At 40.2% G+C, this 27,437-nt stretch overlaps 2 protein-coding genes across 2 annotated transcripts in view; both read left to right on the plus strand.

The window, feature by feature from the left end:
• Nucleotides 1–144: 144 nt before the first annotated feature.
• On the plus strand, nucleotides 145–1,779 carry crygs3 (crystallin, gamma S3). Its single transcript, XM_051906073.1, has 3 exons — nucleotides 145–153; nucleotides 236–478; nucleotides 833–1,779. Exons 1-3 carry the CDS (start codon nucleotides 145–147, stop codon nucleotides 1,103–1,105), a joined length of 525 nt encoding a protein of 174 aa, XP_051762033.1. The 3' UTR covers nucleotides 1,106–1,779.
• An 8,534-nt stretch (nucleotides 1,780–10,313) lies between these two features.
• LOC127518549 (diacylglycerol kinase gamma) overlaps nucleotides 10,314–27,437 on the plus strand; it is a 132,502-nt gene continuing 115,378 nt past the window's right edge. The window contains exon 1 of the mRNA XM_051905368.1: nucleotides 10,314–10,464. The gene's annotated coding sequence lies outside the window, so the exon portion shown is untranslated. The remainder of the gene's footprint in view (nucleotides 10,465–27,437) is intronic.

The following is a 27,437-nucleotide window of genomic DNA, read 5'->3' on the forward strand; positions in this document are numbered from 1 at the left end:
GATGCAAATGCTGCAGCCATTCATATAACAATGATTTGCCTGGCAGAGCAACTCAACGTGAAACATATAAATCTCGCTCATTGCCCTTTTAATACACAGCATACAGCAAAAGGAGGAATCAAATTAGCCCCAAACATAGACAGAATGGGAAAAGTAAGAAATATTTTGCTTGCTTAAACTGGCTCTACAGTCTTGTCCTTGGCTTAACTATGTTTCTACATCTTCTCCCATACAGATTATCTTTTATGAGGACAAAAACTTTCAGGGACGTTCCTTTGAGTGCAGCATGGACTGCCCAGAGCTGTCGTCCCACTTCAGCCGCTGTAACTCCATCCGAGTCGAGAGTGGGGCCTGGGTTTTGTATGAACGTCCAAACTTCATGGGCTGCCAGTACATCCTAACTAGGGGAGAGTATCCTGATTACCAGCGCTGGATGGGGTACAATGACTCTATAAGGTCTTGCCGCATGGTGCGAAATGTAAGTCATCCCTGTTTGGAGAACCATAGCTAGGCTATTTTGCCCATTCACCTATGCTGGACACATGTGCGACACTAATCATTCAGGAACAATATTATTGGCCCTAATCTCTGCCAGATGCTAAATAACACTGTATTGTTTCCTACTGAACGTTTGTTTTGTTCTTGAAAAAACCCCAGTATGGATCTGGATTTATTTTGGGAACAGACCTTTTTACCTTTTAAACCACACACCATAGACTAGTTTAGCATTATGCTAATTTGGATGGTGCTGCTTTGTTTACTTTTTGTAAATGGCCTACATGAAATAAATGAATTTGTAATGGCATTTGGGAAACTACTCTCTCTGTTTTAGCATGGTGGCATTTTCCGTATCCGTCTGTATGAGCGGCCTGACTTCCAGGGTCAGGTTATGGAGTGCAGTGAGGACTGGCCCTCTCTCTATGACCACTTCCGACACCGTGAGGTCCAGTCCTGTAACGTTTTGGATGGAGCCTGGGTCTTCTTTGAGCATCCTAACTACAGGGGACGTCAGTATTTGTTGGAGAGAGGCGAATACCGCCGCTTCACTGACTGGAATGCCATGCATCCCACTGTCGGCTCCATTCGCCGTGTTCAGGAGTTTTAGGTCTTTCAATGTGTAGTTGATTGTTCCTTAACTATTTAATAAAAAATGACACTGAGCCCACCTAAAGCTCCTGTCTCCTGTTTTATTTTATTTTGAAAAAGTCTCTTATGCTTACCAAGGCTGCATTTGATCAAAAATACAGTAACAACATAAATATTGCAAAATATTATTACAATTTAAAATAATTGTTTTAATAAACTTTCAAATGTAATTTATTCCTGTGATGATAAAGCTGAATTTTTAGCATCAATTACTCCAGTCTTCAGTGTCACATGATCTTTCAGAAATTATTCTAATGCTGATTTGCTGCTCAAGAAAAAAAAAAGGAAAAAAAATCTTATTAAAAAAGTTGAAAACAGTTGTGTTGTGTAATATTTTTGTGGAAACCATGATACATTTTTTCAGGATTATTTGATAAATAAAAAATTCAAAATAATTTATTTGATTTTTTTGGTTTTGTTTTTTGTAACAATGTAAAAGCCTTTACTATCTTTTTTATCACATTTAATGCCTCCTTGCTGAATAAAAGTATTAATTTCTATCAAAAAAAAAAAAAAAAAACTACAACTTTTGACTGGTAGCATATGTATATATGTGTCAAATGTTAACCAGAAAAATTGTGGTATTTATTAATTCTCATCACATAGCTTTCAACAGTTTCTGCAGTTGATATAACTCAATACTCCCCTCTGTTGGTTAATTGTTTCTAAATGGTTTTTCTGAACTTAAATTTTAAGACCTCTTATACTTTATAGAAAATTTACATGTTTTTTTTTTAGTACTGCCATGACAACCTGTACATTTTACAATAAATTAATTAATTAACTAATCGTTTAAAATAAAACTGATAAATGCAGTTGCACCTAAACACTTTATTTAAACTTTATTTATAATCTGCATGACAGGTAAAGAATTAGGGCTGAAATAAATGGCTTAAAAACTGCCTCTTCAGGCCTTTTACTATACAGTTACTGTGGTCTGGAATTTTGTTTTTGCTAGTAGTACCTGTTCACATGAATATAAATACCACACATGTTTTTTAACAAGTTGTATGTTAAAAAGAATGAATGCTTGTGTGTTTGCATTGTCAGAGAGCATGAACTGTCAGTTGTGTAGGCAGTTGCTGGTCAATAGCCCCTGGTAAATCTCCCCATACAATAGTTCAGGCCATGTTGATGACTCCGCAGCTTTGCCAGTAAGAGTCCGGCATGTACCTAAAGTCCACAATGCTGATGCAGACCAGAGAGGGACACGAGTATGCTGAAACAAAAGGGTTTTTTTCTGCACAAAGGCCACCCGCTAGCACTTTTTCACTGATGGGCCCACAGGGCAGCGTGTCTCTGTTTGTCCAGATTCCTCCATAGGCATTCAGCACTGAATGGAAGGATAGTTCACAAAGTTCACTTGCTAGTAGTTGAGCTAGTGCTTTTTGTGCTAGCCTGAGAGCACCCTCTTGTGGCAGTCATGTTTAAAGTACTCATATTATTTGTGATCATAAATCAGCATATCAGACTACAGACGTCTAGTTCTTTTATCTAAGTATTTCAGATAATTGTGAAGTAATTAAAAATGTAGTATGTACTGTATTTTTTATTTTATTACTAGGTTCTAACCCTCAGACATCCAGTGTATTATCACTAAAGTTGGTTTAAAACAGCATAGAATGGAAGCAGAATAGTATTTACAATTTTAATCCCCCAGCATGCCAAAGTCACACAACATGACTGAAACCATTTACTATAGCAATCTTCTAAGTAGCTGACCTTTAATATATATATATATATATATATATATATATATATATATATATAACAATTCTCAACAAGTTTAGTGACTAAAAAAAAATGCCAGTATTGAATGTTTAGATTAAAGAAATGCAACAGTGGATTTGAGTGGGCAGTAAAGTTTACTATTGTATTGTTCACATAGCAGACCTCATTCAGTAAATGATAAACTAAATGATTTTCGACTGTACTGAGATGAACATAATAAAGCTTCAACCTAGTTTACTGAGAAGACATTTATAGAGTTTAATGCAACTAGCGTGTAGACCTCTAAATATGCATTGTCAAATAGCCTACTTTATAAGGGCTCAGTTAAGTGTAGGAATAGTCCAAGATAATAAAACTGAACACCAGTGTTGGGGTAACATTATCAAATTTCTTTTTTTTTTCCAAGTAACTAGTAAAGTTAGCTCGCTAACTTCCCTCCGTCTCGATTATTCAGATATACATACATCATTGCTTACATTGCACTAGTGCCCAATACTGGCAGAACTCTTGCAATGTGTTTAAATAGAACGCCCTAACACCCTGTCTACACCGGACGCGAGCGGCGCGACGTGACTAAAAACCGTATAATAAGCCCTGTGTATCCTTCGTTTTTTTTTTTTTACGCAAATGCTAGTGTATATGCACAGCCTTGGAAAGTATACGTCTATGATTCGTACGCATGCACAGTTTGAGCAATCTCTCGCCACAAGTTACAACCCATGTAAACATCTTTGTATTCTTTAATGCTAGAGTTGTGCAAATGATGGTACTTTCTAACCTCTTCGCACAATCTCTCGTCTATGTAGACCTCCATTGTCGCGGTAGTTTGCATGCGTTGCGTTCCGGTCTGTTCTGTTTATGCGGTTTTTCTTTGACTACCTTGTGAATCGACGCCCCCACGGCACGGTTGCCACCTTGTGGATAAAGTAATTACTGCATAAATAATTAAATGCGCGGTGCGCGTACAGTACCCACGTACTCTTCTGATGACGAAATTCGCGTCTCGCGTACGCGTAAAAAGTGAATTATACTTTGGGCTTTATTATAAACAAACCCTGCGTTCCATTCGGAAGGGCTCATCCCTATGCCCTAATCCATTCAAAGGGTTTACCCGCGGAGTGAGAGATTCGAAGGGATGAAGGGCGTAGGGGTTTTTATGGAACGCACTTCTGCGTCCTCTTAATGAGACAATCAAGGAGGAATAGATTGTGCAAGCTGCGCCTTTTGTTTAACGTTAGTTTATTTATTTCTGGTTTATCGCACCATATTGTATATTGTGTCTATGTATTTGAAACATTTGAATGGACTGATAAAGGGAGCTGTAATGTATTTTTGTTTAAGTACAATGTCGTTTTGACCATAATAATGTACCAAATCTAACTCGTATATATATTACAGTAGTCCTAGTATAGAAAAATACTATACATACATTTATAGGTAAAATCGAACTCCGAGCCTCCTGTATGCATTCTGTGGCCCTGTCCCAAATGGCACCCTAAACCCTCACGGTCTTCCTCTGAGTCCTCACTTTCACGACGTAATGCCGCTTTGACTGCCAGGTAAAGTCCTCTGCATAGCTCACAGTCTTGCGGGCTCAGCAGAAGTGCGCATCGAGGGCGCATAGCAGCCGCAAAGGGGGCACTCACGAGCACCTTTCTTTAAGCTTAAATGACGAATGGGACACCCATCGGTCTTGTGGACTTAACGGACAAGCACACGCAGCGGCCATTGTAAGTCCACAAGACCGAAAGTGCACATGAAGTGTGCCATTTGGGACAGGGCCTGTGATAACAAACAACTTCCCTGTGCAAAGGATCATGGGGCCACTAAGTGTCCATCAGTTGTACCCTTCGAAATCCTTCATTCCGAAGGGCCCTTTGAAGTGGCCAGTTTTGAGCACTTCGGTTTGGAACGACCCTTCAATATGGCGGCCATGATCGCCCTTCAAAGCAATGCAATTAGTTACTTTTTTAAGGAGTAACACAATATTGTAATGCATTACTTTTAAAAGTAGCTTTCCCCAAAACTGCTTTACAGAGTGATTCTAAACATCCACATTTCAGTCTCATATCTTGCTGGGATATCGTATCAAGAAGGTCAAAGCAAATGTGCTTGTATACTTAAATTTTAATTTGAAATGTTTTTTTTTTTTATATATATTGCACTTAAAACAAAATATGCATATAAATCATGATTTTTACAACCATTAACTTGCTAGTTTTAAAAAGGTGAATATTCCAAAGGAATGGTGTGTATGTGTGTCCTGGTAGGGTACCAAATGTCCTCACAAGTATAGTAATACCAGTGCATTTTGACTTTGTGGGGACATTTATATACAGAATATACAGTATAAAAACCATTACGGCTACGGAGTGTCCCCATAGAACATGGAAACCCAACATGTGTGTGTTGTGTGTGTGTTTGTTGGTGGGCAAGATGGTTGGGTGCATCTAGGCTTCATCTCTCCTCCTGGCTTGGTCCGGCCACAATACTTCATCCATGTCACATGCTATGTTCTCTCTTGCGTATCCAACCTTGGATGGAGGCAGCATCAGTGTCTCCACATGCCTCTTCCATTGCCTGGAGAAGTGTTATGTTGACATAGGGATGATGAGCATGCACTTTCCAGCAACCATGTGGAGAAAAATTCCTCAATAGGGTTTAGAAATGATGAATATGGAAGCAAGTAAACAACAGAAAAGTTGTTAAAAATCTATAACTTGACCTTTGGCCTATTTATAGGCCTATTCTAAAGACATGATTGGTTGGTGTTAAGTAAAGCAATGAGTGTTTGCACATGTGAGGAGTTCGTGTGAGGCACTGATGAATTAGTGTGGCATTTTGATTGGCTGTGTTTGAAAAAGGAAATCAAGATACTTCCTGTTAGATTTTTGTGTGTTACATAGAGAATTGTGTGTTGTGTTTTGCAAAAAGTGTTTTATGAAATTGAAAACTGAGTTGAAGGCCGAGAATTAGTGTATGGTTTTGCAGATTTGGTGTGTGGTTCTGCTGTTTGAGTGTCAGGTTTCAGAAATTGTGTGACAAGTAAAGATTTTGTGTGTAAGCAGTTGAAAAAAACTGTAATCAGGATACCTCTTCTGTGAGATTTATCAGATGCTACCATGTGGTACAGCTATGAATTAACAAGTTGGCAAAGTATGTGCAGGTGTTAATTACCTGGCAGTTGTGATTGGGAACTGCAAGGTCATTGTGGAGACACCCCTGCTGCAATGTTATAGCACTGTTAAAAGATGGAGACATCTTTAAAATGGCAGGGATTAATTATAAAATAGACTTCTAAAGCAGTAATGTCATTTAAAACCAGTTATAAAATGTTTGAAATCATGATTATTTTCTCCAAAAAAAGGATATAGTAATGATGTATTGTACAGTAGTAAAAATGTCACATTATGTTGTCACTGGCCTAATCTAAAAAAAAAAAAAAATCAACTAAAAGAGTTTGAATTGTCTTGCCCGCACTTTCCCATATGAATTAAATTTCGTGTTTTCTTACTGCTTTCAGAAGCACATTCCTCCATGACTATTTTTAAACCTCTGAGTCACTGATACAGGTCCACAGCTGAAAGGAATTACTTTAATCCTATGAAAAGAATGTAAAAATAAACTTTCCAGACAAGACAATTGCCTTGTAAGGAAATGGCAACAGAGTTAGAGGGGAATGAGGGGGCAGGGGTAAAAAAAACATATTCATCTATACAAAAGCCATCTAGTTTCTACAGTAATAATGTTTAAAGAGTAGCCTTGGGCAATGTAAAATCCAACAATGCTGTACAATGATACAAAGAAAAGTGTATAGAATCTGAAACAAGGCTTGAATAGTAATTGTATGTCTGTCTTTTGTGGTCTATTATACTTTCTATAAAACAGGCAGTAACATAATCTTGAAGAACAGTGTTCTTTAACCTTGTGTGCAGTAAAGCTCCTGGAATAGGCAAAGCTCATTAAAGTGCTATAGACTAATTGCCTGTGTCTTAACACCTCTCCTCTCTTACTTCAGTATGAGTGCATGAATTATTAAACAAAACCTCTTTCTTGCCTGTATTCCTATGAGATGCTTAAGATTTAAAAGCAGTAGATTTGCACTATATACCCAGACCTGGTTAAAACTACAAGACACACTCCAAAACCCCCAAATATTAACTATACTAAAAGATTATATCTTTTACCCTTAATAATTCTGTCCATCAAGGTTTATTAAGATACAGGTGAAAATTAGGATTCATTATTATATGGGCAGGCTGGAGGAGTGAGCTAAAGGCAATCTCACTCCTTTCTGGTGATGACAGACAGACTGGTGGTACACCTGGCACAGAATGGCATGCTGGGTCCTTAATTATGGGCCTCTGCCTGAGGTACATTAGATGATCCACCTAGTGTTGCCATAAATCTGTTACAAATACAGGCGGCCTCTGAATCCCTAAGTAATGAAACCTCTCCTACCACACTTTATGATCTCCAGTTCTTAATAACCAACAGGGATTGGGAAGCTGAGGAAGAACTGGAACTTTAATATTCACTTGAAAACTGAATCAATAATCATGTTAATTAGTTTATAGACTAAAGATGAGACTGAAATATAAGTGTAGGTCTTTGGATTCACTTGTGCTTTTTATTTTCACCATAGGAGGGCAGCATAGTATTTAGTATTTTAGCCAGTGGTACATTATTTGTCCTTTTAATGTATTATTATAATTGTTGTTATTATTGGAATATAGTCTTGGGATATTTACTTAGAGATTCACACCATGTATTTCAGTCCGGTACCGTGCAGCATGAGGAAGACAGGAGAGTAGAGTCAGTGTAATATAAAACAGGCCACTACAGATCTATTTTAAGGCTTTGACTGACATTGTTTTACAAATCCTTCTTCTCAAAGATAATTTACATTTGTAAACTCAGGAAGCATTCTTAAATATTGATAAGCAACAACCTTAGAGTAAGAATTCTCCAGAGTGGATGCGTGATGATGGCACGAGAAAATATTTCCATGGTAACCAATATTTTTTGTCTCCTCCACCCTGGCAGCAAAATGCCTGTCACGAGATCTCACCCCAAACCCCACGACAACCTAATACATTGAACATTTCATTAAATTTGAGTTAAAGTACCTGAATTCCCACAGAGAAAATTATGGGTCGAAAATTTCAGATTCTAACCGTGATGAGTCAAAACAATAAATTACACAAAGTTGTTGCTTTGTAAGAAAAACAGTAGGCCTACTATTGAAACGGGTTTCCCTCCAGGTCACACGCATATTGGGTGGATTTGGATTCATCGTGGTCAATCGAATTTTTTAGTCCAAAAATTAGTTCACAGACTCTTTATGGTTATTACGCCAGTAGGTGGCAACAAGTCATTTGAATGGTCATTTGAGTGAATCATTCACTCAAACGATTCACTAAAAACACAGACTGGTTCACGATCAAAACCAGTCTTATCAAACGAGTTTATGTCAAAGACAAAAGGTGTGTTCAACTTGAAGCAGCGCTGCGCAAAGCGATCAGTGTATTACATCAAAGTACCGCGAGAGCGATTCAAAAGCATATGCAGTCCGAGTCGTGTGCTCTCTAATCGCTCTCGCGTTACTTTGATGTCATACACCGATTGATCAAGACGAACACAGGCTTCCCAACAAATTCATTACCTTAACTGAACAATGCTTAAATTAATTAAGAGTTTCAGTCTCAGAATCACATCTCTTTTCTCCTTCAGTCAGCAGTTTTGCTTGGATCGCTCCAAGTTCAAACTCAAAACATGATTAATTCTGTGAAGAGGGCGTGGTCCGACACTTCCCTCACCCATTTAACGAAGTAGACTAGAACATGGCAGCGTGGATTTTCACGTTAAAGGTAGGGTAGGTGATTTGCTTCAAAAACATTTTTTTTTTTATATGCTGGTTGAAAGTCTCTTCACATCCCGATAGCAATCACTAACTTAAGTGGTCTAGATGTATTTATATGTATTTATGTCGTCTGTGGAAGGCGTAGGACCATTACAGGGGTTTAATAAGGGTTAATAAATGTTGTAAATGTGCCTATAAACAATGGTTTTACTGAGGGAGGAGTCATTGCACATTCAGGTATGGTGCGCGCGTTAGGAATAGTGATCAAGCGCCTCGTCAACAGCCATCATATTGGAGAGCAATGAAATATTAAGCAAAAGACTGAAGGCTTTAGAGACACATCTCGGAATATTTCAGAAGATAACAACAAAGATATTGTCCTCTTCTCTTGTATTGTAATCTGCTATTGGTGAGTAGCTACCCTGATCTTTTGAATATTCACTAATGTTATAAATGTCAAATAATACAGATTTTAAAGGGTTAGTTCACCCAAAAATGTCCCAAATTCTGTCATTTATTACTCACCTTCATGCAGTTCCACACCCGTAAGACCTTCGTTAATCTTCCTGAAGCAGTGTTTTGAAATCGGCCATCACTATAATAAGTCGTTATTTTTTTATTTTTTTTTTTGGCGCACCAAAAATATTCTCGTCGCTTTAGAATATTAATATTAAATATGTTTTTAGTACATTAAGGGATCTTGAGAGAGGAAATGTCATTGCTGGCTATGGAGGCCTTACTGAGCCATCGGATTTCAACAAAAATATCTTAATTTGTGTTCCGAAGATTAACGAAGGTCTTACGGGTGTGGAAGGGCATGAGGGTAACTAATAAATGACAGAATTTTCATTTTTGGGTGAACTAACCCTTTAATATAAATTCTTGCGCTTTGTTTGCCCTAGCTAGCCTAGTGGTGATGAATAAAGAGAAAATGTCGTTTTCCACCTAAACATGTAGATTAATGCGTTATACAGGCGCCTTTGACCGCATCTCTTTTTCAGTTTCTCGCGCCGCGTTTTAAAACGCCGTGTCAAGTTCAACTTTTGAAAACACTTCACCGGACACACTGCGCTCTTGTTGTTTGCGTTTTAAAATCACAAGCGCGTTCCTTCATTTAGCTCACTACAGTATACGTAGACGTACGTACGCCTATATGTGTATGAGACTGTAGTCGACAAGTTTTAAGAAACCGTTGTTGAAAGAGCTGATAAGGTAATAATAAAAGTGTAAAAGCAAAATTGATAGGCTACTGTGCTTAGTAACTGTGTACACTTTTCCATGAGACCTTGTAAAGGTAAAGTTTAAGGTAAAATGGAAAATTTAAACGGTAAAATGCAATAAATGCAGGGTATTGAAGTTATTGATGTACTTTTTTTTTCTTAGCATCCCCTTTGAACTGTTAAGCCCCCCTAATGTTGAGCAATCAATAAGCCTTTAAATAATGCGTTTCAATGTTTTTGTTTATGTTATCCAGAAGCGGGTGGAGGCTGCGTTTTAAAACCTATAGCGACCATTTTGGGTCATATTTGAAGCGCTCACTGCATTATTGGGCTTCGTAGCGTTTCGAGTCAGCTCAACTCATGCACACGATGCCTATGATGCTGCACGTGCATATGATACCCAACAAGGCTGTCTAGGTAGGCAGGTCGCTAGGTTTTGAGAAACAGCCGGAGTCACGACTCCAGGCTAGCGAGGAGATGAGGACACAATGAATTCATCTGTGGGTAGGTTATTTCCTTTATTAGTTACTCGGGATTTAGACTGCAAATAGCGATTTAATTCATGACACTGAATGATAAAATGTTACGGACATTGCCTCATTATTTATATGATTACACCTTGTTAAGTTATTGCTTTTTACGTATTGTGGCATTGATTATTGATAACATTTTAATAGTGGGCCATTTAAAATATATATATAGAATAGAAGTTAAGATATTATGGCGACTGATGTTTTTTTTGTTTTTTTTTTTCCTGTCTTCATGCATTTATAATCTTATCATTAATACTATCTGAATGTAAATAACATTAAGCTTTATAAATATCAATGGACAACACAACCTAATCAACAGCCTTATTCTTTATGCTGTCCACTCATGTAGACAGATGTATTACCATTTTCAATATCTATTTATTGTATTTTTTATATTTATAATTGCTTACAGCGTGTATGTAAAGCATACTTTAAAAACAAGCACACTTGTTTTTAAAGGGGTTTGCAGATGTGGTGCTTATCCCAGGACTGTTTCGAGAATGAGGTGTTTACAGTGCTGGGCAAAGGGGGATCCTGGGAGGTTGCTATTTTTAGCTCTTATTTCATCATTCCTCTGCACAGTGCAGTAAGCTGCTCTCTGCATCTCAATGATTGAGGATTGGCACATCAGCCCTCTTCTCTTTAATACGTCCACGTCTTTAAAATCAAAAACATTCCAAAAGGACAAACATATGTGGGGTGATTTAATTTTTCCATCTTGCTCATTTGTTGTTGCTTTGCTCTGCAGATTCTAAGGGTGTTACATAGTTCAATATTGTTTTCTATACACGTGTAGCATTAGGACATTCATCATGGGCATTCAGTAGTGTTTGACAGAATGATGTCTCTTGATACTAAACACAATATATACAGGCACAGATCCATTCACAGTGTTTCTTCCAAGGTTGTCATAACAGCATGAGCCAGATTGGTATCTAACACCATACGCCTGACCTTAAACATGACCTATGTCTTTAAAGTTTCCATCCCATGTATAATCCGTCAGACATTTTTAAATCACAACAGAAGAGCCTTCCTCTGTGTTGAATGAGCGCACTCTTCCACGTAGTGGATATAGTGTAGGTTCAAGGATCTTCATTCAAAAGGAATAGAGACCGTTTCACACTTTACAGAAAGCGTCTTCATTCTCCATTTAGATTATCTTAAACTCGGAGCTAAGCACATTGTCATGGAAATATGAGGAAAATATGAAAAACAGTTTCCTGTGACTTATGTCAAGCCATGATTTGGAAAAATGTAGATATAAATGTGATATGTCTGTTCTGGTCATTGCATTTTAAGAAACATAAAGTTTATCTTTTATAAAATTTAATATGATCAATTTACACAGTATATATGTTGGAAAATGAAAGTGAAATAACTTTATTGTGTTTGACATTAATTTCAACAATTTTCATTCATTTAATATACTCTTAAGATTTGAATGTGAAAGAAAAGAAGATCTTGAATATAATATCATAAGTTTAATTTCATGTTATTTAAAATGTTGCAGTGTATTTTACTGTAGTTAATTAATACAGTGATGTGTTACTTTCGTGTAGGAATGGTGCGGTTTGTCTCACTTTAGGTGTACTTTTGGTATACAGTATATGAAATGTGTCAAAACGAGCAGTCAAATCATTTCTTATGTAACACACTGAGCTACATTAACTACATATTTGATGATTTGATGTCAGGCAGAAAGAAGTCTAATTGTGTGGGCTGTCAACAGGCACCCAAGCCATATGTGTTTGTGTTGTAGTAGGTCGCACAACACTGTTGTAGAACTGTCTTTGTGCAAGGAAAAACAACACAGAAGCAGTGACCTTTTCCAACTAGAGATAATGAGAGAGGAAGCCTGACATTGTAAAATATAGAACATCATCCGCATTGGGCCATAGTTAAGTGTGACAGTTGAGAGAAAGCAATTGAGAGAAATGGAGAAATGTCAAGGGGAGGTGCTAATTGTGTTAAATGCAGTTTGGTGGTGTAAAATGACCTCAAGAAAATGATTCACTGAAGGAGAAATGAATTGCCATTATTTGAAATGTTTTTTTTTTTTTTTTTTTTACAAATATCAAACATATCCTTCAAAATTTAATAGCAAATCAAGAAATAATTTGGCAGCTAAAGAACAGCAATAGAAAATTCGGTAACACTTTACAATAAGGTTCATTAGTTAACATTAATTAACTACATTAGTTAACATTAATTAACTACATTAGTTAACATGAACTAATAATGCATTTCTCAATGCTGAGTCCCATTTCATATAGAAATCCACTGTAAAAATTAAGCAATATAATGTTAAAAAAAAAAAAAAAAAAAGAATTATTTATCTGATGGAGCGTTAGCACTTCAGAACACATTTTCACTATTAACTACAACTTTTGCCTCGATAAACTCATAATTTACTGCTTATTAATAGTTTGTAAGGTAGTTTTTGTAGCATTTAAGTTTATGTATTGGGTAGGATTAAGGGATGTACAATAAGTGTCACGTTTTGAGTTTGTTTTTGTTCTGTTTTCATGCTTTTTCCCTGTCTTCAGTTTCTTAGTAAGTTTTCTAGTTTGTAAATTGTTTCAGTTGTCCTTGTGTGCTGCTTGTTTGTTGTCTTGGTTACAGATTAATTAGTGTCCTCAGTTCAGGTGTGTCTTGTTAATTTAGTCTCGTTAACCCCTTGTTTGCTGTGTATTTAAGCCTTCAGTTTCAGTCCAGTCTTTGTCCTGTATTGATTATGTTATGTGGTGTTTGTAGGTGTGATTTCCTGGTGATTTTTCCTGTTCCTTGTTCATAGTACTCCATTAAATGTTATTGAAGATATCTCCTTCGTCGTGCATTGAATACTACAACACCAACCGTGACAATAAGGTCATGCAGAATAAGGCATTAAATGTGCTTTATAAGTAGTAATAAACAACCAATATCCTAGTAATATGCAAGCTAATAGGCAACTAGTCAAAAGTGAGAATTGAACCCTAAAATAAAGTGTTACTGATGGAGCTAGCTGTTCATCAGTTAAACTGCAGCTGCAGAGACACTGCAATCCCATCACTGCAAGTTGATTGTAATACTTTTACGTCTTTCCTCTTTCCCATTGATGGTAAATAAAAGGCTGCAAAATGCAAAGCATTGGCCATCTGCCTGGAGATGAGGGCAGCAATTTATTCTTATATAGTTTCTCAGCCAACCAGGATAGGTGGCACAAATGGAGCATTTTAATTAAAAACTGCTGAGACATTGGAGAAGGATGCCAGCACGGCAAGGTTTCCCCACACAAACACGCTGCTTATGTTTCATCACGGCAAAACAAATAAGGCCAACAGAATTACTCAGACAATGAGGGGAATAGTATGTTTTACAAAAACCAATTACATAAACAAGGTATATAGAAATTCATATTGAATTTCCAGAGCGCTATCTGCCAACAAATGATACAGAAATGCAAAGTTTATTCTTTATCCAAATAGTATAGTTTATTCTTTACCCAAAAACGCAAGGAATAGAGTTCATTACAGCATTGAGGAAATTCCCCCACGACATTAGACTAAGCAATAATCTTGCATTGCCATTATTATTTATGATGTTTTTATTGATTCACAGTAATGGAAATAAACATTACAAATTGCTTTGCTCGAGTTGTAACTTGAATCAGCGTTTTCTCTATTTAATGAGTGTATGTATTTAACATAAATGCGATAATATACCCACCCACATTACATCATAATAGTGAAAACCTAAGTGCACATTAAAATTGAGGTCATAAAGTGGTATGTCTTGAAAAACAAATACTAACGATAGTACACTTTTTGAAGAATAATGCTAGAGACCAAAATACATTTCAGCTGACCGAGGGGATAAGGTTGTCCATTGAGATGTTTACTAGCATTCCAGGTCTCTGTATTCCCTGGGAGGTTTCCATCGCTATGGTGACAGCAAGCTGCTGATGTCATTGCCAGGCCATCTCATTGGAGTTGGTGGCCTTCTTTCTGTCCCTTTTCGTTTACATCAAAACCTGAGCATTAGATCGGTAACAATATGATTAGAGAATGATCTCTTCAAGCCACCTCTGTTGTTTTTAATGAATTTGCTGCTTGGTAAAACATGTAAATATGAAACTGTGAAAACAAGTTGGATCTTCTGGGTGGATGTTGCCTTTTATTCTTCCTCTGACTGCTAATTACGTTCTCTGTAATGAGCCCTAGAGGCATGCTAATCACATTAGCAACGTATTTACAGGGAGGAGAGGTGTCCAAGGTGTAGTTTTACACAGGGGCAGCTGGAATATATCTATAACAGAGAGGGGAAAGTGAAGGAAATGTTTTTAGGAAATGTTCTGCTGATATATGCATGTCATGTCCATTAGCTTACATGACCTTTCATTTCCTTATTATTACACATTTCTTTGGTCTTTTCCAGCCTATATAGCCTTGGCTTCATATTAATCCAGGTGGTGTAGTAGTAAGATATTTACTACTACAGCACAAGAGAAAATGCGGCTGCTGAGCACCTTCAGTTATGATCTTTTACTGTACAGATTGTTCTGTGATCCTAATGTTGCTTGTTAGGAATCAAGTTAAATACTTTGTTTTTAGGGGTTTTCAAGTTGATTTTTTTTATCACTATGAGACAGTTATGATGGTACTGCTATACTGATCATCTTATTTTATAAAACAGTTAGTTCCTGTCCTTGATTCTGATTGGTCAATAGCTGTGTTTTATTCACACCTTCACCCAATGGTTCTGTGTACACAACACCCTTAGCAACCACTCTTAGCAACGTAAACTGTATGTTCTAAATAGATATTGTTCATTGAAGCTTACTGTATTATGTAGAAGAGTGTTGTGAGAAAGAGATCGAGTGAGCGAGTTTATTACCTGCATTCAGATTTAGCATTTTCCTTCAGGTCAGTCCTATGTTCATAATAAAAAATCTGTTTAAATGTCTGCTGCAATATCTTGTCCTTTTAACAGTTAAGGGGTTTTCCCATGACTGACAGCACTAGTCAAAGCATTTGTCAGTTGCATTTTGTTCCGTGTTCACAACAATTTAGTCTTTTCAATGTAAAAGTCTTCACTACTGACTGACACACTCATAAAGGCAGTGTTTGCCGCCATCTAATGGCGTAATAATGTAACTTCTGTTGCTGGTCACAGTCAGGGACAATTTTTTCCGGCGGAAGGAATGCTTTTAGTGATTTTACTTCATGAAAGTTGCATTGATACATATTTTTTGGCTTTAATATTTGTATTGTGTGGTAACCTTTTTATAAAAGCAATAAAGTACTCGAGGCTAGTGCTGTTTCGTGAATAAGTGAATTTTCAAATGAAAATACGCCAAGCTTTACACACCCTCAAGCCATCCTAGGTGTATATGACTTTCTTCTTTCTGATGAACACAATCGGAGATATAAAATATCTAGCTTCCGCCAGACCGCTTTCTGTATTCAACTTCGGAAGAAAGTGTAATGCCTCTCGCAGTTCAAAAAGCTTGAGCTACGTCCTATGCCTTCCCTATTCAACTTACGGAAAAAGCTTAACTTGCTACATATTTTACTTCATAACTTGTTAAATATGGATATTTCTTTTACACAAACGCATCGATTCACTTCAGAAGGTTTTTATTAACCCCCAGAGCCATGTGGAATATGTTTATGATGTGGATGGATGCATTTGATCCGATTGTGTTCATCAGAAAGAAGAAAGTCATATACACCTAGGATGGCTTGAGGGTGAGTAAAGCAATTTTCATTTGAAAGTGAACTAATCCTAAACTAATACAAAAATGTCAGTTTAAAATGTAAATTTTGTTTTGGACACTGAACATGGATCCAAAAATGTACTCTGAAAAAATATTACCTGACAGTCAAGGCCAACTGAACTCAATAATTCATTTATCTATTTTAAGACCATTGAAAGAAAAATTATTATATTTCCATGGAAGCAGAAAGAGAAGCTTATTAAACAATAATGCAGTTCATTAAAAATGCATGATATTCTGTAACAAGGACATAAAATGTAGGTACACTCAGTGCAGCTTGTGTTTTTGTGAGAGAACAATTTAAAAGTTTAGCAGTATTGTTTTCCTCTCTCTTGTCCAACTTTAGAATGTGACTCAGTAATGTATCGCTGTACACCACAGGGGAAGCACCACCTCCGCTGCTCCACCACAGGCACAAGGTAACCTGCTCTTTGAAAAGCTATTCCCAAATTGCATTCCTTGACTTGCCGACTTCACTTAATTATTTCCACCCTCACTAATAACATATCTGTCAGTAGTGGGTGTAATGATTATGTGTCAGTAGTTTTTGTCCCTTCGCACTGTGAGGTCCCACCCACCCTCGGCTCGCGGCTGAGTCAGATCGCTCTTTGCCGCCTGCTGTTTCGAGCCCCTTCTTCTCTACGCAGTCTCTTCCCATCCATTGCTCATTTACCCCAGATTATTCTCATGACTGATGCTTAACATGGCTGATTTTCCCACTGCCCCAGTTGTAGGATCTGTCTCAATAAGTTCCATCAGACCTCTCAAAGGGGTAAAACAAAAACACACATCCACATGGTGCTCTTTTCAAAGTAAAACCAATTACCTGTCGGGTCCATGTGATTGTGAGCAAACAGAGAGGCTGTGTCTCGGGGCAAGCAGTAAAATGATGCAACTGTGGAAAAGTAATAATGTGCTGGAGCTCATCGAGCCCAGTTTGTTTTATTGCGAAAGCAAACAGTGCTTATCACTGAAGGATGAACTCTCCAGTTGTGTATTTATAGCAACCTAATAGATCCCAAGTGTGTAATCTTTTTAGGGCAAAATATTGATTTTCGAATCGTAATCAGCACCTTCCTTGCGGTGTTTGACTGCATAACGTGGGATTGAAAGAATGAGCAGATTAAAATGATGTTTTATTAAAATCCAGTCTCACAGTTGAAGTGCAGTTTTTAGGCAATTAAAGTTTGATTGTGTGTGTGTCAAATGTTGCATTAAGCATACATTTAGAGCACCGGCTGCATTCATTTCTCATGTCTTTAAATTTTCAAATGCAATATCTACTTTTTAAATCAAAATTGAATTATTTAAACCTAATGCTGAATTATTAAAAGCTGGCACATAAGCAAGGCAGCGCACCATGGTTAAATTATGGTAGAAATTAAAATGTAAAAATGTAGAATACATTTTTTGGTCATTTTTTTCCCCCCCAGGTTTTTTTTTTTTTTTTTTTGCTTTTAGCATCATCCATCAATTCTTATCATGAATCATCTATCAACTCTTATAGTTTTTTTACTCACTTTGGCCAGTCCTTAAGCATGATTTCAACATTCGCATCTACAAATAGTAGTGTGATTAATGTTAATGGTATTTAGTTCCAAGGTTAAAAGGAATCTTGTACAGGGAGATGCATATGGGTGAGAGTTACTCCCTTGCTTCTTGAAGGTAGGATACTCTGTGTGCATTTGCATGCTAATAGAGGTGGTAGCAAATGTACTGTGTGCATAGTAACGCTAATGTTAACCGTTCATCAAGAGGCTGCCAGAGACATTGATTCTCATGTCAGGGCATAGATGTGCAGATAGATTCCCTGTCAGTGCTGTGCTGGTGTTATTCCAAGCACCTGTTCATAATGAAGAATGTGGAATCCATATAATGTCACAACTGAAAACTGGATGGCAGTGTTTTTACACACTCATGTAAAGCTAGTGCCGTTGCTTACATCAAAGGAAATGCTGAAGTGAGAGCAGGAGGTCCCTGCAGAGGAAACCAGAGCTCTATCTCTTTGCAAATGTGTGCATGACTGTGGTAAAACGATGAGCTGAGGATTTCAACCTGCCTTTGTCATTGTTACAGCGCAGGAAGTTTTATGTCCTCAAACTGTGGTTTGTGCAAAGAGTTATTATTTTAAGCATTTAATGAATTGTTTTTAAAACAGATAGGTGCACCTTTAAATTCTGATTGTTAATCCACATATTATGTGGTTGATTATAGTGACTATAAACACACCTGTGCCTGCACATTCTATATTCTATGTTGTTTAGCAACCACAAACAGTTACGATGTAATAATATTATTATAATGTATACTTATAGCCTAATAATATTTTTATTAAAATGTAGTTTTTTGTATTGAATACTAGTTAACTTTTACACAATAAAATCAATGTAATACATTGCAATGGCATATTTTCTTTTAATTTATATTGTTTTTTGAATTTGTTATTGGTGTAATATTGTAAATAATAATAGCTAGATAATAGCTAGCATCGAATGCACTCAACTTTTATTACTTAATGTAAAAAAAAAAAAAAAAAATCCTGTTAAATTTATAGTATAAATAAAAAAAACAGCAACTGATTGCCAGAAATTCACTATACAAAATACAGTGACAATGTTTGAGGTATTACAGGATGGCATGTGGTGCCTGTAAGTTTTAGAGCTTATAACTGCATATTTTATTACGTTATATAATGTAATACCAATCTGCTTGAATTACCAAAATTATTACCTGCAATTACCTGCTTTTAAACTTAAAATGTACTGAAAACAACTATAATAATACAGGTGGTACAATAGAAAGCCAGTCAGCTCTTTTAGTGTTGTCCTATCTGTGCAAGGATAAGACACAGTCTATTTTTCACCTTGTGTGCGTATGTGTGACCTTTATGCACATGTGGGTGGGTGTCAGTAACATGCAGTATCAGGCTGTGCGTGTGTGAAAACGTATTGCAGTTCTGTTTTTCCCAGAAATGAGCGAATCTCTCTAAGTACCCATGAAGTCCTTTTGCTGTTGTTTGTGTTTGAACCATGATCATACATGCCTCAGACTGCTTTATCACTGTCATATTTTTTAACAAGCTGTTATTATTTTATCTGCACGTAAAGTGCCTCTTGCTAATTCAACGAGCAATTCAAACCATGATAATCTGTTCTTTGCAACTTCTTTTAAAAAATTTATTCTTGGTTGATTCGAGCCAAGAATTGCAATTATAATGTTCTTGAATAAGTCTGATGTTTTTATGAAATTTAAGCTTGTCAGCTTTGTTGTAGTTGTTTTGTGCTGTGCTTCTTCGTCACATCTTCTCCATCTCCTCCGCTCTCTTCCTGTCTTAGTGTCTCTGGGGATGAGCCTGCCAGCCTAGTGATGTAGCTTTGGATCTCATTATGGGGTAGAGATTTAATGGAGCCACATGGTTGTCTGTCACAGACTAGGATGTGCATTAATGCAGAACTGTTTGTCCACTGCACCCGTTGGTGGTCATATAACTGGTGCTTTTTCCCCTCCCTTTATTTCCAACTCAGAGAGAAAAAAACAACAAGGCATATGTTTCAATATAGCCTTAAGGCCTTTTTGCTATTTTTATTTCCACATCTGTAGCTACTTAATAGTGCGGAAATTTGGAATTACTATGCTGGATTGTTTACACTTTAATTGGATTACAGTTTGATGCTGTATTGGGAAATCTCACTTCCTGTTGTTGCAATGTGCAGTATACAATACTCTATGAAGTGAACCTTGAATCTTGTAAAATTGTTTTCTAATTACAATTTAGTGTATTTGTTATTCTTTCATGTGTTCGTTTTCCAAGTGGACATTTTTCTGAGCCTGCTGCTGAGAAAAAGAAACACATGCAAGGTCTGAGGTAAAATGAAATGATTACACACTTGTACACTTGAATACCCTTTTCAATATACACTTTTGAAAATAATATATTATTTTGGAAATGCAGCATTAACATGACAATAATATAAATGTAGCCTTTGTAAAAAATATAAAGCAAAACATCAGTGTGCAAAACAAAATGTAAATGACCAGTATTTCCAGTGTCGTCTAGCAGCAGCAGTATCGTTTAGTCAACTCATCTCTAGCCTTTACTAGCAATTTTAATTTAATTCTTCCTTGCTGAATAAAATAATTAATTTCTTTAAAAAAAATCTTCGTGGTGGTGTAGGTGTGTCACAGACACGCCAGGCTCCACAGTCACCCAATCACATCGCACTCCCTCTCCTGAATACTGACAAGCCACACCTGACGCCAATCCACACTCATCACCACTGCCACATAAAAGACACGCCAGTTCACTCAGTCACTGTCCGGTCTCGTTAACACTAACCCGTGTTCACTTACCTCCTGGACTCCCTTGCTCTCTACTTACCTGTCTCCAGCGTCCTCAGTGATTCCCAGTGTCTCCTCGTCTCCTGTGTTTCTCCGGTGTGTCATCTGTTCCACGTCTCCTGGCATCCATGCTTCCTAAAGAACATACAGACAAGTATCAGTTCCAGTTCATCTGCTCAGCGATCCATTCATCTGCCATCACTTACCTGCACTCTGTCCACGCTCTGCATTACCTCTAATAAACCTGTTAATCCGTACCTGTGTCTCCGCTCCCTTCTGTATGTAACAGAAGACCGGACCAACACCGCCCAGGTAACAGCATGAGCACCCCGGATCCCATTCAAGAGCTGGTCACTGCACTTCGTCGCACCTTCACCAGCACCTCCACGACAACGACACCAGCGAACACTTCCGCATCCACCGCTGCAGCTCCTTCACCTCCCGTGGTCGCCAGTCCCATGGCCAAACCGGCGCCCTTCTCTGGTCTGGCGGAGGATTGCAACGGTTTCCTCCTGCAATGTTCGCTGGTCCTGGAGATGCAACCGCACTTGTACCCCGACGATCGTTCCAAGGTGGCTTTCATAATCTCTCAACTTCACGGAAAAGCACTGCGATGGGCTGAACCTCTCTGGAACTTAAACAACCCCGTAGTATCATCCTTGTCAAGTTTTACAACCCACTTCAAGGAAGTTTTTGGTAAACCCGCCTGGGACTCGTCGATTGGTGAGAGATTATGCAATTTAAAGCAAGGTGCACTAACTGTGTCTGATTATGCCCTCCAGTTTCGTACCCTCGCTGCTGCAAGTGGCTGGAATGAGCAAGCTTTGATCACAACATATCGTCAAGGCCTCGATCCACGTGTGCGGTTGCATCTCGCTGCATACGAGGATTCCATCGGGCTCGAGAAATTCATTCAACTCTCTATCAGATTCGCCACTCGTATGCAGCTGTGCTTAGAAGAGCACCAGGGCCAGCCACTATTCCCCTTCTTTCCCCGCCAGCCAGAGTCCGTCAGCTCCCCAGAACCAGTTAACGACAACATGCAAGTTGAGCACTCACGTCTTTCAGCAGCTGAGCGGCAGAGGAGGCTGACCCAGAATCTCTGCCTGTATTGTGGTGGTGCCGGGCATTATATCGCTGAATGCCCCCTACGTCCTGCTCGGCCTTTGGTGAGTGCCATCCTGCCCACTCTGAATAAAATGAAACCACTCACAATTGAAGTAACACTTACTGCCGCCGAACTTTGTCTTTCAGCCAGTGCGCTCCTCGATTCTGGGTCAGCTGGTAACTTCATCTCCGGAGCCCTCTGTCGCCAGCTGCATCTCAAAACCACCCCAACGCCGAAGATCTACCAGATCCACGCAATAACAGGAAAACCATTACGGAAAGTACGTTACAGCGTGGGACCCCTCCGTCTCCAGGTGGGAGTGCTCCACACCGAAGAGATTCAGCTGCTGGTTCTGGAGGAGTCTACATCTGACGTGATTCTAGGGCGCCCATGGCTTGAGCAGCACAACCCCACCATCTCCTGGAGGACAGGAGAGATCCTGAAGTGGGGTAACCAGTGCTTCCAGGACTGTTTCCCCGAACTCCCCGCGTCCAGTTCTCCAGGTTCCCAAGAAATCCAAGTCGGGGCTACTACTGTGGAAAGCCCTCTCGAGAAACGTTCCACGGACATCCCAGCCTGTTACTCCCACTTCAGAGATGTCTTCTGTCCAAAACAAGCCTCCAAGCTGCCCCCCCACCGGCCATGGGACTGTGCCATTGACCTCATCCCAGGTGAGCCAGTGCCCAGAGGGAAGATATATTCCCTATCCGTTCCGGAGGAGAAAGCCATGGAGGAGTACATCGACGAGGCTCTCAAGCAAGGTTACATCCGACCGTCCACTTCCCCTGCTGCTTCCAGCTTTTTCTTCGTGGCTAAGAAGGACGGAGGCTTGCGGCCCTGCATTGATTATCGAGCACTCAACCAAATCACTGTTAAGTTCCGTTACCCCCTTCCTCTCGTCCCAGCGGCCCTGGAACATCTGCGCGGCGCCACTGTGTTCACCAAGCTGGACCTCCGCAGCGCGTACAACCTCATCAGAATACGTGAGGGGGACGAGTGGAAAACGGCTTTCGTGACCCCTACTGGCCATTATGAGTACCTCGTCATGCCGTATGGACTGGTCAACGCCCCCTCCGTATTCCAAGACTTCATGCATGAGGTGCTCCGGGAGTTCCTGCACCGGTCTGTCCTGGTCTACATTGACGATATTTTGATCTACTCCCGGAGCCTGGCCGAACATCGCCGACACGTTGCGGAGGTCCTCCAACGCCTGAGAAGCTACCACCTCTTCCTGAAAGCCGAGAAGTGCACCTTCCATCAGCCTTCCGTGCACTTCCTCGGCTACATCATCGACCACAGTGGCGTCCGCATGGACGAGAGGAAGGTCACCGCAGTTCAAGAATGGCCCATTCCCTCCACGATTAAAGAATTACAAAGATTCCTAGGATTTGCCAACTTCTACCGCTGTTTCATCCAACACTATAGTTCCATCACCGGTCCACTCACCAACCTCCTCCGTGGTAAGCCCAAGTCTCTGTCCTGGACCCCAGCCGCCACCCAAGCCTTTGAGACCCTCAAAACCGCCTTCACGACCGCTCCCCTCCTGGTTCACCCTGACCCAGAGCTCCCCTTCATCGTCGAGGTTGACGCCTCAACCACCGGAGTGGGAGCGGTGTTATCCCAGCAGCAGGGGAATCCCAGCAAACTCCATCCATGTGCTTTCTTCTCCAGGAAACTCAACCCGGCGGAAATAAATTATGACATCGGCAACCGCGAACTCCTCGCCATCAAACTCGCCCTGGAAGAATGGAGGCATTGGCTTGAGGGAGCTAAACACCCCTTTACAGTCTTAACAGACCACAAGAACCTAGGATACTACGTGATGCCAAGAGACTAAACCCCCGCCAGGCCAGATGGGCTCTCTTCTTCACAAGATTCGATTTCACCATCTCTTACCGCCCCGGTTCTAAGAACGTGAAAGCCGATGCCCTTTCCCGTATCCACTGCCTCGAGGAGAACAACGAAGATCCAGAGCCCATCATTCCCGAACGACTCATAGTAAGCCCCATCTCCTGGTCGGAAGAAACGCTCCCCGAGTCCAATGCCTCCACCAGCATTCCGCCGGGTTGTCCCCCCGGATTGAAGTATGTACCCCGGTCACTGGGCACTGGCCACCCTGGGGTCAACGAAACCCTCTCGCTGTTAAAACAGCGCTTCTGGTGGCCCAACATGATATCCAACGTCAGGAGGTACGTACAAGGGTGCAGGGAATGTGCCGTCTCCAAAAGTCCACGCCATCTTCCCTCCGGAAAGCTCCAACCTCTGCCCGTTCCCACTCGTCCCTGGTCACACCTAGGAGTGGATTTCATTACCGACCTTCCTGTCTCCGATGGATGCACATGCGTACTGGTCATTGTCGACCGCTTTTCCAAGTCCTGTCGCTTAGTTCCCCTGCCTGGACTCCCCACTGCCATGGAAACGGCAGAACTATTGTTCAACCATGTATTCCGCTACTTTGGGCTACCTGAAGACATTGTATCGGACCGTGGAACCCAATTCACATCCCGAGTCTGGAAAGCCTTCTTCAAACTCCTAGGTGTGACCATAAGTCTCTCCTCCGGATACCATCCCCAGACAAACGGGCAGACGGAGAGGAAGATACAGGAGATCGGCCGTTTCCTACGTACCTTCTGTCACGGCCACCAGGACTCCTGGAACCAGTTCCTGGGCTGGGCCGAGTACGCCCAAAACTCACTCCGTCAACCCACTACTGGCCTTACACCTTTCCAATGCGTGCTCGGCTACCAGCCCCCACTCTTCCCCTGGGATGGGGAACCATCAGACGTTCCGGCGGTGGATTACTGGTTCCGGGAGAGCGAGAGGGTCTGGGACTCAGCACATCTGCAACTCCAGCGAGCCCTACGCAGGCGCAGGTTGACAGCCGACCTTCGACGCTCCCACGCACCCAACTACCAGCCAGGGCAGAAGGTTTGGCTGTCAACCAGGGACATCAGGATGCGCCTGCCCTGTAGGAAGCTGAGTCCTAGGTTCGTTGGCCCCTTCACCGTCATCCGGCAAGTCAACCCCGTCACCTATCACCTGCAACTCCCTCCTGAGTATCGCATTCATCCAGTTTTCCATGTATCACTCTTGAAGCCTCACCATCCCTCTGTCCTTCCCTCCACAGAGCCTGGCGACTCCGAAGATCCCCCTCCTCCACTCATCGCAGAAGACGGAGTAGTCTACCAGGTGAAAGACATCTTGGACTCCCGGCGTCGTGGTGGGTCCCTTAAATACCTGGTCGACTGGGAAGGTTATGGTCCCGAAGAACGCTCATGGGTCCCGAGGAATGATGTTCTAGACCCCAGCCTCCTTGACGACTTCCACGCCAGACATCCCAGCAAGCCAGGCCCCCGAGGTATAGGTCGACCACCACGACGTCGGGGTCCACGGTCCTCAGGAGCGGACCGTGGAGGGGGGGGTAATGTCACAGACACGCCAGGCTCCACAGTCACCCAATCACATCGCACTCCCTCTCCTGAATACTGACAAGCCACACCTGACGCCAATCCACACTCATCACCACTGCCACATAAAAGACACGCCAGTTCACTCAGTCACTGTCCGGTCTCGTTAACACTAACCCGTGTTCACTTACCTCCTGGACTCCCTTGCTCTCTACTTACCTGTCTCCAGCGTCCTCAGTGATTCCCAGTGTCTCCTCGTCTCCTGTGTTTCTCCGGTGTGTCATCTGTTCCACGTCTCCTGGCATCCATGCTTCCTAAAGAACATACAGACAAGTATCAGTTCCAGTTCATCTGCTCAGCGATCCATTCATCTGCCATCACTTACCTGCACTCTGTCCACGCTCTGCATTACCTCTATTAAACCTGTTAATCCGTACCTGTGTCTCCGCTCCCTTCTGTATGTAACAAGGTGTTTCTAGAACTGATTAAAAATCAGTGAAAAGTATCATTAAAGTGGCCCATATGTCTTCTGAATATAGTTTTGAAGCATGAAATCCATATCTATCTCATTCATTGTAATTGCATGGAAAAGAGCATCTATTACATTCTGTAGAATTTCTTCTATTGTGCTTCACAGAAGAAAAGGTCATGCCGGTTTGGAACAATGTCAGTGAGTGAATAAAGACAGAATTTTAATTTAATAAATAAAATAATACTTAATATGGATAAAATAATACTTTAAAGGGTTAGTTCACCCAAAAATGAAATTTCTGTCATTTATTACTCACTCTCATGTCATTCCACACCCGTAAGACTTTCGTTCATCTTCGGAACACAGATTAAGATATTTTTTATTAAATCTGATGGCTCAGTGAGGCCTCTATAGCCAGCAAGATAATTAACACTTTCAGATGCCCAGAAAGCTACTAAAGACATATTTAAAACAGTTCATGTGAATAGAGTGGTTCAACCTTAATGTTATGAAGCGACGAGAAAAACGCCAAAAAACAAAATAACGACTTTTCAGCAATATCTGATGGCCGATTTCAAAACACTGCTTCGAAGCTTTACGAATCTTTTGTTTCAGATCAGTGGTTCGGAGTGCCAAAGTCACGTGATTTCAGTAAATGAGGCTTTGTTATGTCATAAGTGTTTCGAAATTTCAATAGTTCACATGACTTTGGCAGTCTGATACGCGATCCGAACCACTGATTCGAAAGCTCTCAGCCCAAGATTTGTTATTATGTGATCTCTTCATGTTTCCTCAAAAAAGCGATCATTAAAAGTCTTTAAAGTTTGGTGCATTAAAAATTGTCAGTATATAAGTACTTATGCAATCTGTTTTCCTCCTTTTTTCTCTATTGTTATATCTCCCATAACATACCAGGCTGAGGAGTTGCATGCATGTCTTACAATTCACACTCCTCCTACACACTCTCACACACTCATAGTACTGATATAGGTCTAAACAGTATGTTGGTCTAAAAGATGTGCAACAAGGCAGCTTTTGCTAAGTGACATGCAGTGGCAGGAAGGCATGGACAGTCTTGGTTATACTACAAGGTACTACAGCTGTGGACAAAAGTAAGTATTGGCAGTGACATAAATTTTGTTTCGCAAAGTTTGCTGCTTTTGTATTTGTAGATTATTCGTTCACGTTTCTGTGGTATACTGAAAAACAATGATAAGCATTTCATACGTTTTAAAGGCTTGTATTGGCAAAAACATTCAATGTTATGCAGAGTCAATATTTACAGTATTGACCGTTCTTCTTCATAACCTCTGCAGTTTACTCTGGCATGCTGGATGGATATCAGCATCTGGGCCAAATCCTGACTGATGGCTGAGTTTATCACAATTTGTGGACTTCTGCTTGTCCACTCGCCTTTTGAGGAATGACCACAGGTTCTCTATGACATTAAGATCCGGGGAGCTGCCTGTCCAAATTTTCAATGTAATGATCTCCGAGCCACTTCATTATCACTCTTGTCTTGTGGCATGGTCCTCCATCATGCTGGAAAATGCACGGATCATCACCAAATTGCTCCTGGATCATTGGGAGAAGTTGCTCTTGCAAGATGTTTTGATACTAATCTTTATTCATGGCAAGAACTGTGAGAGGGCCCGCACCCTTGGATGAAAAGCAATTGTCTCAGGATACTTAACTGTTGGCACGACACAGGACTCATGTTACCGTTCACCTTTTCTTCTACGGACATTTGAAGCACATTTCCAGATGTCCCAAACAGTAGTAAGGGGGCTTCATCAGAGAAAATAACTTTGCGTTTATACGTCCTGCAGAATATCAGTCTGTCCTTGATGTTTTTCTT

The sequence above is a fragment of the Ctenopharyngodon idella genome, chromosome 9, assembly GCF_019924925.1.
Source record: "Ctenopharyngodon idella isolate HZGC_01 chromosome 9, HZGC01, whole genome shotgun sequence".
Lineage (NCBI taxonomy): Eukaryota > Metazoa > Chordata > Actinopteri > Cypriniformes > Xenocyprididae > Ctenopharyngodon > Ctenopharyngodon idella.

Bases quoted from the DNA above. Each gene is read 5' to 3' on its own strand.
- crygs3 (XM_051906073.1), top strand. The intron at 479-832 runs GTAAGTCATCCC...TCTCTGTTTTAG, and splicing joins CTTGCCGCATGGTGCGAAAT to CATGGTGGCATTTTCCGTAT.